Below are 13069 nucleotides of genomic sequence, written 5' to 3' on the forward strand. Positions count from 1 at the left end.
GGCTCACGCCTATAATCCCAGCACTTTGGGAAGCTGAGGTGGGAGGATAATTAGAGGTCAGGAGTTCGAGACCAGCCTAGCCAACACGGTGAAACCTTATGTCTGCTAAAAATATAAAAGTTAGCCAGATGCAATGGGTGGCCAGTACCTGTAATCCCAGCTACTTGGAAGGCTGAGGCAGGAGAACTGCTTGAATCGGAAGGCAGAGGTTGCAGGGAGTCAAGATGGCACCACTGCACTCCAGCACTCCAGCCTGGGCAACAGAGCGAGACTCTGTTTCGAAAAACAACAACAACAACAACAAAACTCAAGCTAGGGGCAGTATAAGATCTCTAGCCATGTTTTTGCTTGGCTAGCACAGTGCTTTTAAATGTTTTAATGTAGGCAACTTCAGAGCTCTCTAGTTTGCCATAAGCCCTACACTCCTCATGATTTGGCACAAAGCCTGAGTCCCACAGGTATGTTTCTGTAGGCGATGGTGCTTACAGCCCCACAGGCACTGAACTCTGACTTTGGCCTGGCACGATACAGATGCTCCTTGACTTACACTGTAAGTTGTAAATATCGTAAGTCAAAAATGTATTTAATCCACCTAACCTACTGAACATCATAGCTTAGCCTAGCCTACTTAAATGTGCTTAGAACATTTAGACTATAGTTGGGCAAAATCATTTAACACAAAGCCTATTTTATAATAAAGTGTTGAATTTCATGTACCTTATTGAATACTATACTGAAAATGAAAAACAGGAAGGCTGTGTGGGAACTCAAAGTACAGTTTCTACTCAATGCCTGCCTTGTTCACACCACTGTAACATTGAACCCTCCTAAGTCAGGGGCGATTTGAATGAAATTCTGCCTTGTACTGTCTTGGTCACATAGGTAATGCCAAAAGATTAAGAGCATTAACAGAATTTTCCCCACAAAATTTGCATGTCTCATCGATCTCCCTTTGAGCCATATCCATTTTCTTGTATAAGAATAAAAATTAAAATGGTTACCATATCTTTTTTTTTTTCTTTTTTATTTGAGACGGAGTTTCGCTCTTGTTACCCAGGCTGGAGTGCAATGGCGCGATCTCGGCTCACCGCAACCTCCGCCTCCTGGGTTCAGGCAATTCTCCTGCCTCAGCCTCCTGAGTAGCTGGGATTACAGGCACGTGCCACCATGCCCAGCTAATTTTTTGTATTTTTAGTAGAGACGGGGTTTCACCATATTGACCAGGATGGTCTCGATCTCTTGACCTCGTGATCCACCCACCTTGGCCTCTCAAAGTGCTGGGATTACAGGCTTGAACCACTGCTACTTCGCTGCAAACAATGTGAAATAGACAAATCAACAGGTAATGGAATTTTGACTTATTTAATTTTGGCAATTCTTTCTTCTCCAGTACTGTAAGGGTTTTCCCCATTTAAGTACAGAGTAGCACATAAAGGTAACATGATAAATATTGTTATTAAAGTGACTGTGGCAGGAACAGATGGAATCAGAATGATATAATTATGGGAATCTGTGACTGCAAAAAGTAGGTACTTCTGACTAACATAGTCTGAAGGTTAGGAAAAGAAATGCTGGCAGGTAAAGGCAAAAAAAGTAATAAACTCAGCCTATCTTTTGGCAGGCATCTTTTCACACATTAAATAATATCCACTCTAAGATTTCCTTATATGACTGTTCACATAATTATTTGTTGTGAAAGATGAATGTATAAACAAATGAATGTTCTATATGTGACATTTCTTTATTTCAAGGAAAAGAGAGCCTTAAATCTTTCTCGCTGAAATCTTTCAGTTTCAAGATCTAATATGACTCACAGGCTGGTGTGTGGCACTCAAGTTCTGAGTAGGGAACACGGAGCTAAGAGAAGCTTTATTACAAGATATGAAAGGGAAAAGGCATAATGTTTAATAAAGAGGAAAAAAATCCAGGGAAAAAATTTTGAAAATGTTCTTTTCAATAATCATGGAATATCCATTGTCTTTTAAGATTAGTTTCTCAGAACTGCAGAAATCATTTAGTCTAGGAGAACACTGTGTGGTTTAAATTTTTTTTTCTTTCTAGACTCTCTGCCAAGAACTATAGAGCAAAATGAAATGAAGGTGTGGGGAGACAGCTGCTAAGTAATCTCTTTACTGTATTTCTAATAAGATAGCTGCACCATTTCTGTTGCTAACATATAGCCATATTAGTTCTGAAATAAGCTATTATGGTTTTTTCCCCTCAGTGGACTCCACTTGCAATAAGTAATACATCATTTATAATTGGAAATGTGTATCCCTTAAAGTTTGTGGCTGGGCTCAGTGGCTCATGCCTGTAATCCCAGCACTTTGGGAGGCCGAGGCAGGTGGATCGCAAGCTTAGGATATCGAGACCATCCTGGCCAACTGAGTGAAACCCTGTCTCTACTAAAAATACAAAAAATTAGCTGGGTGTGGTGGGGCATGCCTGTAATCCTAGCTACTTGAGAGGCTAAGGCAGGGGAACTACTTAAACCAGGGAGTCCGAGGTTGCAGTGAGCCAAGATCATGCCACTGCCCTTTGGCCTGGTGACAGAGCAAGACTCCTTCTCAAAAAAAAAAAAAAGTTTGCTCCTTTTTGCTTAAACTTTTAAAGACTTGTGATTCTACTGCTTGAATCTGAAATCAGCAGTTGGATCTGCATATGTAATTTGATACTGACAATGCACCTTCCCCAGGCGAGGCACTGGGAGTACAAGGAATTAGAAGGGAAGTCCTCTCCAGCAGAACTCTGTGAAGGCAACATTTGAGGGAAGGAGACTTGGAAAGCTGTTTCGGAAAGTAGGAAGGTGCATGGATGTCAGGGAAAAGAGAATGTTAAGAAGGTGGGCTCAGTAGTGCCCAATACTGTAAGGACTGAAGCACCCACAGGCAGCAACAAACGGGTTCCTGCTGAACCCGGTCAGCGCAGTTTCAGCAGCGTTACTGGGGTAGAAATAAAATCACAGTGGATTGAAAGAGATTTGGATATGAGAAGAGAAGTGACTGCAGCTTAATGCAGAACTCCAGACAGAGAATATAACTGATGCAGTTAGGTCCAGAGGAAGTAGAAAGGGAGAGAATCCAAAGCTATGGTGGAAGGATTTGTCTGGGGCTGGGGGACAGGGGAAATACTACCTCTGCCATCGTGATCAGAATGCAGTGGTCAGTGCTGAAGAAAGTTAGCCATCATCCTCCATCAAACTCATCCTTACCAACAGTTTAGAGTAACTGTAGAGGGAAGCAGAAAGTAAAAGACATTACGCTTTGATGACTTCTATTTTCTTGGAGAAATAGGAGGCAAGGCCATTTGCTGAGAGTGACAGGGAAAATGGGGCAAGAGCCTGAGAAAAGTAGCAAAGGTTTGAAAGTGCTTCTGTGGAAACCAGAAAGAGCTGCCTGAGAGAACACAGCGGCAGAGGCCCAGCTGGGATGACATGTTTACACTGCTGATACGGGCTGAGGTCCCTGATCGGAAATGCCTGGGATCAGAAGAGTTTCAGGTTTCTGATTTTTTTCAGATTTTGGAATATGTACATATACGTAATGAGATGTCTTGGGATGCCACTCATATATAAAGACAAAATTCATTGATATTTTATAAATGTGTGTATAACCTGAGGGTAATTTTATACAATATTTTCAATAATTTTGTTTATGAAACAAAATTTTGACTGCTACCAGTCACATGAGGTCAGGTGTGGAATTTTCCACTTGTGTCATCACATCGGCTCTCATAAAGGTTCAGATTTTTGAAGAATTTTGGATTTCAGATTAGGGATTCTCAAGTTTTTTTTTTTTTTTTTTTTTTTTTTTTTACAGTCTTGCTCTGTTGCCTAGGCTGGAGTGCAGTGGCATGATCTTGACTCACCACAACCTCTGCTTCTAGAGTTCAAGCAATTCTCCTGCCTCAGCCTCCTGAGTAGCTGGGATTACAAGTGCCCGCCACCACGCCCAGCCAGTTTTTGTATTTTTAGTAGAGACAGTGTTTCACCATGTTGGCCAGGCAGGTCTTGAACTCCTGACCTCAGGCAGTCCGCCTGCCTCAGCCTCCCAAAGTGCTGGTATTACAGGCGTGAGCCACTGCACCCAGCCTAACCTGTGTATTTTTATAGCAGACACTCAACAACCTAAGTGTAAAGCAAGAAGATGCAGAGTTGGGTTGGCCCAGGGTTAAGATTTTGCTAGGCAGGAGTGATGGAAAAATGGGGGTGCTAGGAAGTTGAGGGCATTGCTAGGATTATGGGGGGCCATAGAGAAAGAAGGGAGTGCCACAAGAGGTTAACAGTCTGAGAAAAACACAGATGGTCAAGGGACTACAGGTCTTGATGAAGGTCAAGTGTAATGGGCCCAGCATTAGACTCAGGACAGAGGGGACCCTGCCCTGGGCCCTGCATTTTAGAGGGCTAGGCTCATTCTCATCTTTGCTCTAGACTCCTTCCATGGTTCAAGGACTCTATTGGACCAGGGGATATGCCTACCAAAGCTCACACCCCTTACCGTTTACACCACATTCCAGGTACCTGGGACCCTAGAACTTCCTTCCCACATAGCCTTTTCAGGTGTCTTCCTGTGGGTCTGCCCAGAGTGGCTGTTTGAAGGGGATGTGGATTAAGAGTGGATGTGGGAGGCGGAGTGTCCACACAGTGTGTGAGGCTCTTCACCAGAGGAGCAGGGCTAGGGACCAGACGCCAGCACTCCTCTGTGCCACAGATGCTCCACATGAACCTCCAGGAAACTGATGAATCCCAAATAAAACCCCTGCCCTCTAGCTCATTATTAATGTATATCTGTCAGGGTGAAAAGAAAAAACAGACTTTATTTAATAGTTTACCTTGATTTATAATGTTTAAATATATAGACATGACTGGGCACACTGGCTCACACCTATAATCCAGCACTTTAGGACACTGAGGTGGGCAGATCACTTGAGGCTAGGAGTTTGAGACCAGCCTGGACAACATGGTAAACCTTGTCTCTACTAAAAATACAAAAATTAGCTGGGTGCGATGGCACATGTCTATAATCCCATCTACATGGGAGGCTGAGGCAGGAGAATTGCTTGAACCCAGGAGGTGAAGGATGCAGTGAGGCAAGATCGTGCCACTGCACTCCAGCCTGGGTGACAGAGAGGTACACTTGCCCAAGACCCTGCACAGGTGAGAGGTGTGTCTGAATGATGGAGTAAGCTGGTAAGAGGCTGGAGGAGAGATTATTAGATTTCTGGTCAACATGGCAGAGTAAACACTTGATGAAAATTCTAAGGCTTCTGCAACATACAGAAATAACAGATACAATATCTATTTAAACCACATAAGCCTTGTACTATTTATTCTCCATTTGCATAGCCACCTAATCAATTTTCTGCCTTGCCCTGTGCCCTTCTGGGCCACATTACCTAGGCTCCCTTCCAGTTGGGGTTGGCCAACAGAAGTTCCAGCAAGAGACTGGAGTGTGGGAGAAGAGAGGATAGGATATTTCTTTCCTGCTCCCTCCCTGCTTCAGGCCTTCCTTCTGGTAATGGCTACTTTCCTCCAGACAAAGCTTCTACCAGGCAGCCCCTTCTCAATAGCTCCTGCTCTCCCTGGGCTCCTGTGATAACATTTCTTCCCTTGCCCTTTTAGAACCTACCATTCTTAGTCTCTGGGCACCTCAAATGACCTTGTTGTATGCTTTTTTCCTGGCTTTATATCTGTAAATAGTCCCTTCATTCAAATCTCTTGAATTTAAGTATCTGAACAATATTATTTTCTGCTGGAGCCCTGACTGATAGAACCATTTTTAAAAACAAGAAAGAAAAGTCTCTATGAATAAAAAAGGATGATAAACCCATGATGGTAGTGATGTCTAAGACTATGGCCATTGTGAGAATGGAGGTAGCGGGAGGTGCTGAAAAGATGTGGGGTCTGAAGTTTCTACATCTGCAAAACAAAAAGAATATGAACACTGAGCATGACTCCACATAAATCAGGGGTGGAGTGGGGAGCTGTGGGGGCGAAAGCAGTTTCATTTCTTTCAGTGAGGGTCAGAGCCCCAAATTACCTGTGATTAGAGATGAAGATAAGATACCTATATATAACTAGCCTCTGAGTCTGCATTTCACGTGGGCATAGAAGTCACTTCCCTGCAGAAGGATTCCCAAGCTATGCCTAAATTATGAGTTGTTTCAGAGCTGAGGAATTCATAGGCCTGGGGTTGAGACAGTCCCCGAAGAGAACCTTTGTAGGGCAAATCTATAGGGAAGTTAAGCTCCTAATTAAATAAAATTACAAAATATAAAAGGATATGCATCATGATTAAAAGCAGTCCAATGAAAGGTGAATTCGTATCTGAGGAAATATGTACTACACAACCCTCTGAATGAAGACTTTAAAAATCCTCAGTCATAACAGATTTCTAGCAAGACTGTAAAACCAGAAGGTTGTAAATTAAGAAGAGGTAGAAATGAAAAGGAACCAACTGAAAGTCTTAGAATGAAAAAATATATAGTTAGCATGACTGACAGAGCTGAAAAGAAATTTAATGAATTGGAAGGCAGAACTGAGGAAATCTCCCACTATACAGTAGAGAGAGATAAGAAGGAGAAAAAAACCTGAAAGTTAAAAAGACACAGAAGACACAAGGGATAGTGTTAACATTAAACTAAAAGAAATTTCAGAAGGAGAGAAAATATTTAATGCTACAAATATCAGATTAAGGGAGAAAATGAGAGCATTTCACATATGTAGAAAAATATTCAAAGAAACCCAACACCTATTAGTAATGGAAAAATTGAGCAGATTGGGAATAAAAAAGCATTTTGCTTCCAAAACCCTATAGCAACATCATACTAAACGGTGAGACTTTAGAAGCATTTCTTTAAAAAGGCCAGAAGTACATAAGGATGTCTACAATCATTTCTACTACCCAACATTATATCAGAGATCCTGACTCATAAAAAAGAGTTATTTGAATGTGGTATTTTAGCAATGATACGTTTCCTGGTAATGATCCAGGGTATAGCTAAGGGAGCAGGCAACTAAAGTAACACCGATAAATTCACTAGAATTGATGATGTGAAAGAACTGAAAATGTAAAAGACTGAGTAGCTTTGATGATGGCCTGGCTTTGAGTTTTGGGGGAGGCTATATATGGCATAGGTGACTTGGAGGTTAGTGGATGACACGGTTATGGACAGAGGACAAATCAGTCTGACAGCAGGATGATCAAAAGAGTAGGGGCTACGACAGGGTAGGAAATGACGAACTCCGAACAGCGCTGTGCTTCTGGAGCAGGGTTCCTTCAACTGGGAAAAACTCTCAGGGAAGAGTCAAATTTCAGTTAAAGAAGGCAGGTACAGTGCTCTATCCTCCAGTTAAGGAGGTGGGAAAGTGTGTTTACTATGAAGAAAGGATTCCAGGGATATCTTTCAAAAGTCTGAGAGAGGAGAAGCGTGGAGGCTGAGTCAGAACAAATAAATAGTAAAACAGAATGGGGATGGGACAACCAGAGAGAATGGGGGCTTCTAAGAGTGGTTGGACTATGAGCCTGGGGCATTAGCCAGTGTGGAGGACGGAGGACGGAGGTCGGAGGTCTCTCTGTTAGTCTGCTACAGCCTACAAAATTACAGGAGGATCCATTATATGTGTTAAGAAATGGAGCATGAGGCCTTTCTGGGGTCACAATGGGAAGAATAAAAACAAGAGGGGAACAAGTGAGGTGGTTCGGCAGGCAGCTTGTATTAGTCCATTCTCACACTGCTATAAAGAAATACTTGAGACTGGGTGATTTATGAAGAAAACAGGTTTAACTGGCTATGGTTCCACAGCCTATACAAGAAGCATGGCGGCTTCTGCTTCTGGCGAGGTCCCAGGAGATTTATAATCATGGTGGAAGGCGAAAGGGGAGCCAGAACTTCATACGGCTGGAGCAGGGGGAAGAGAGAGGGAGGGAGAGGTGCCTCACATTCTTTAAAAACCAGATCTCATGAGAACTCACTCTATACAGTACCAAGTGGGGCTGGTGCTAAACCATTAGAAACTGCCCCCACGATCCATCACCTCCCACCAGGCCCCACCTCCAACACCGGGGATTACAATTGGATATGCGATTTGGGCAGATCCAAACCCTTTCCCAGCTCAAATGCCTGGTTCAGTCAAAAGGTAACAAAGTCAAGTCTGACCTCCAGATGAGATCCACTAGGCATTCCCCACAGGTTTTCCATTTAAAAGCGCCCTTGTACTATACTGCGGTCTATGCTTACACATATTCAACACAAATATATTCACATTTCTCAATATTAGAAATCTAGAAGAACTGCAATATGACATTAAAGCATGTTTTCAGAACAAACACCCATGTCTTTAATGCAATAAATATTTAGTAGAGGACTACAAACTTGGAATCTAGAAGTATTTTATAGACTAGGCTTCTACTGAAGATACTTGAGATATTTTATCTTACAATTGCAATGAAGAAATTGTTTTGTATTTTGCATAATTAACCTTAGAGAAATAGATTTTGGACATCACTTAACTGTCCCCCAAAAGCGATCATCTCCATTACATTTGCCTTATCATTTCCTCTGATGCAGAATGCAGCATGTTCAAGTCTCAGGAGGCATCTCTTTCATTAATGACCACTGAGGAACAAATATCAAAACAAGCAAGGATTGGCATCTGTCGGCCTATGAATCCAGAATGTTAATTATGTAAGACAAACACGATGTATTCAAGAAAATAGTACCCATTCATCCGCTTTTCTCAAAATGGAAAAGCGCTACATTTAATTTGTGGTTCTCTGCATTTTAAACAGGCAACTCAATGAAGCAATAAATGTGTTCATAATGAATAGATTTTTCGACATAGGGATCTCCTAATGGCAGTGGCATAACTGAAGATTTAACCTGGTGAACATAAAAGTAAACAACAGAAACACATAAGGATAATTTGAACTGGTCAGAACATGATGTTCTGGTTAAAACGAATATTATTGTTGAGAATAAATTTTAGGTTGTGATATAAACACATTATTGTATAAACAGATAAGACTGCTGTAATTAAGTTACCAATATCTAAAATAAGTGACAGTTCCCTGTACACCACGCCTGTCTCCTCACAAAGCTGCCGTGCTTGGGCACTCTGGGGAGCCCCTCTGGCCTTCCAGTCTCCCAGTTCTTCCTCACACTGCCTTGTGCTTGTTCTCCTTCCTCATTCCTCAGGTAATCCTCATTTCACCTCATGCCGTGACTGGAACTTGATTCTTTCTTTGTTGGAGACATGGCTTATCCCCACATTCTCCCAATCCCTTTGCTGCCTGACTCTTCTGGAACACCCCATTCTAAGGATTTCCCCTTCTCGCTTACATCTTCAGCTTTCTCTCTCTACTGCCTCCTTCCCATTGAGTGAAAGTAATCTGAACCTTCCTCTCCCCTCATCTTTCTCCATCCCCTATCTCCTTCATCTCCCCTCCCCGCTCCAACTGCTGTCTTCTTCCCCTTCCCCCAACTGCTATCCTCTCTCCCTCACTCTTTAACCTACTGGAACGTACCATTCTACTGATATTATTCTGGAAACAATCAATGAATGACTCAACAACTACCTCCTCGTTACTAAGTCAAAAAACTCTCTTAATCCTCCCTGTACTGACTTCTTGGCAGTACTTGTCACTGCTGACCCCTCCCGCTCCTTTCTTCTTGACTCTATTCCCCTTGCCTCAATGCCCACCTGGTCTGGATTCTGTTACTTCTCTGGGCACTGTTTTTCAGCGACAGTTGCACTCTCTCCTTTCTTTGCTTATCCCTTAGATGTTGGTACCCCCAGGGTTGTCTCTTAGGCAATCTTCTCTTCTTATTCCGATCCTCTGCGTGTTCTCACTCAGCCCATGGCTTCAGCTACAACTGTGTGCTGATAGCTCTCTCCTCTGTGCCTCTAGTCCAGGTGCTCTTCCTGAGCTTCAGAGCCACATATCCAAGTGCTGACCAGGCAGCTCCTCCTGGGTACCCCACAAGAACCCAAGTGGGATTCCTTCTCCTCTCTAAACTGCACTGCCTGTGTTCCCTCTGCTGGTGAACAGAATTATTACTGCCAGGTGCTGAACCTGAAATCTAGATTCAGTCTGGACACGTATCCTTCCCTCTCTGGCAACAGCCAACCATTTACCTAGTTCTGTAAACTTCTCCACACCTCTCTCTCTCTATGAAGTGTATGCACGTCTCTCCAACATTTTTATATCCTAGTCCAGGTTCCATCAGCTCTGATTGCCACAGTGACCCCTAGCGGGTTTCCCTTGCCTCTAGATGCCTGTAATCTTTGGGAGGCTGAGGCAGGTGGATCACCTGAGGTCAGGAGTTCAAGACCAGCCTAGACGATGTGGTGAAACTCCGTTTCTACTAAAAATGCAAAAATTAGCCAGGTGTGGTGGTGCACCCCTGCAATCCCAGCTACTCAGGAGGCTAACGAGGGAGAATCGCTTGAAGCCAGGTGGCGGAGGCTGCAGTGAGCTGAGATCATGCCACTGCAATCTAGCCTGGGCAAAACAGAGTGAGACACCATCACAAAATAAATGAATGAATAAAAAAATAAATAAATAAAATGGAATAAAATAAAATGCAATCTGATGTCCCTCTCCTGTCTTACAACCCTCCAGTATCCTCCAATTCCCCTTGGAGAAGGTCTTGCCTCCTGAACTCACACAGCCCTTTGCGATGTGGCTGCTGTCCTAGTTTAGCTTCTGTCACACCATGCCCTTGACCCTGTGCTCCGGTTACACTCCCCTTATTTCTGCAGTGGAGCCACGGTCTCTTCCATGGGGCCCTTTGCACATGATTTTCCATATACCCAGAGGAATCACCCTCTTTCTGCCTGGTGAACTCTTATTCATCCTTTAAGAATCAGCAGAGAGACATTAATTCATCCTGGAAGTTTCTAAATAGGGCCAGGTGCTCCCATATCCCCCTGTGCTTTTCCTATCACAGCACTTACCATACTTTATGGGACTCATCTACTTAGCTGTAGAAGACTTAGCTCCATGAGCAAGGTCCACCCCTGTCTAGTACACAATGATATCTCTGCACCAGCCCAAGCCCACTGTACAGTATTCTCTACGTACCAGAAGAGTGGTTATCAAACATTTTGGATTCAGAATTCCTTTATACTCTTAAAAACTGAGAATTCAGCCAGCCGCAGTGGCTCATGCCTGTAATCCTAGCACTTTGGAAGGTTGAGGCGGGCAGATCATGAGGTCAGGAGATCAAGACCATCCTGGCCAACATGGTGAACCCTGTCTCTACTAAAATACAAAAATTACTTGGGGGTTGTGGTGCATGCCTGTAGTCCCAGCTACGTAGGAGGCTGAGGCAGGAGAATCGCTTGAACCTGGGAGGCAGAGATTGCAGTGAGCTGAGATTGTGCCACTGCACTCTAATCTGACAACATAGCAAGACTCTGTCTCAATAGAAATAAAAAACAAAAAGAACAAAACTGAGAACTCTAAAAATCTTCTGTTCATGTAGGTTATATCTATCAATAGTTACTATACTAGAAATGAATATTAAAACTGAGGAAAATTTAAAATATTAATTCATTTTAAAATAAGTTATTTGTATTTGAACATAAACATATTTTTATGAAAATTCATTTCCCAAAACAAAAATAAGAGGAATATTATGATTTTACATTTTTGTAAGTCTTTTGAGTGTTTTTCCTAATAAATTACAGAGAGATTCTCATCTGCTTCCAAATTTTTTTTGTAGAGATATGCTGTAGTATATATAAAGAAAAATACGGTCTCACATAGATATGTAGTTAAAAAGGGAAGGAGTACTTTAATAGTCTTTTCAGATGACAGTAGATACTCCTGTTTAATGCTACACTGTAACTCAGTAAGTGGTATTTTCTTAAAGACTAGCTGCAGTGCAGAATCTGAACACGTATCAATTAACTTTTAATAGTTTTTTATGTTAAAATATATTGGGGCATCTTATACTTGCAAAGGATCTTTTATCTAAGCAAAATTCATGATTTTGTACACTGGTCATCAAAAAATATTTATTCACTGACTTAAACAGATCTTCTAAATGTTAGCACATTTCATTATATACTACAAAAACCATATTTAATATCACTACTGAACTCATCAGAAAAGGCTTTATGTATTGAGAAACTGTCAAGCTCACAGTGGTGAATACAGGTTTCTGAAATTCTAAATTTCACTTGAAAGCTTGAATTTTATCATTGGCAACAAATACTGTCAGTTGTTTTCCTTGAAATGACAGGCTCACTCCATTCAGTTTTGAGAAAATGTCGACCAAATACTAAAGGCTGAATAACAGTAGTTTGTCTGTCAGACACTCTTTCAAATAAAAACGGTGTTCCAGTAAAACAGTGGCCAGTTTTGATTTCAGCTTAAACAATCATGAAATCCTGTTCCTGGAGACAATCTCGTGCTTCGGCATATAACAGAAATACTGTATGGATACTTCCCAGAATATTAAAAAGATGTGCATTTGGGGGTTGAGACAATATCTTTTTTTAATATTTTTAAATATTTCATAAATATAAAATATTTTTAATATTTCATCCAAAATATTCTTAAGTGAAACTGATAATTGTTTTAAACTGTGAGGGCAAGGTGGTGACGAATACAATGATTACAACTATGGTTTTCACTACCATCTTCGTTCATGCTAAAATCCAATGAAGTGATTCATGCAATTTTACCTACCATCACTTTTGCACCATAAATGCAAATGTCAACGGTGCCTTAATACTGTGAAAATAGTTTTGACCTCACAGACCCCTCAGGGCCCTGGATCACATGCAGAGAACTGCTGGGCTGATGAACGAATATAAGGCCATCACCACCCAGCTTAGAGGCCTGTGACAATGCTGCCGGGGTCACTGGCCCTCTGTCTGAAATCCATGCTAAGCACCTTCAATATGGCTAACAGTTCCCCCGACCTTCTTCACTCTTAGCCTTCCCAGTGGCTTCCTCTCAGCCACACCCCCACACTCAATACCTGGTTTTGGCTTAACCCCGGGGTATCAACACCTAGGCCTTAACAAAGTCCTGGTTGGAACTCAAATTCTCGGTCT

The 13069-nt window shown here is 42.1% G+C and overlaps 1 protein-coding gene across 4 annotated transcripts in view; it reads right to left on the reverse strand.

Annotated features, from left to right (window-relative positions):
• Nucleotides 1-13069, reverse strand: part of EFCAB11 (EF-hand calcium binding domain 11) — a 164458-nt gene that overhangs the window by 46033 nt on the left and 105356 nt on the right. Inside the window, exon 6 of one of the 4 annotated variants that reach the window (XM_035262154.3) lies at nucleotides 3135-3227. The exons of 2 other annotated variants lie outside the window; for them this stretch is intronic. In XM_035262154.3, the coding sequence (XP_035118045.1) occupies nucleotides 3179-3227 (49 nt within the window). In that variant the 3' untranslated portion in view covers nucleotides 3135-3178. Of the gene's footprint in view, nucleotides 1-3134; nucleotides 3228-3774; nucleotides 8617-13069 lie in introns of those variants that run through there. One more of the 4 variants, XM_035262157.3, reaches the window with a different exon arrangement.

This window comes from Callithrix jacchus, chromosome 8, assembly GCF_049354715.1.
Source record: "Callithrix jacchus isolate 240 chromosome 8, calJac240_pri, whole genome shotgun sequence".
Lineage (NCBI taxonomy): Eukaryota > Metazoa > Chordata > Mammalia > Primates > Cebidae > Callithrix > Callithrix jacchus.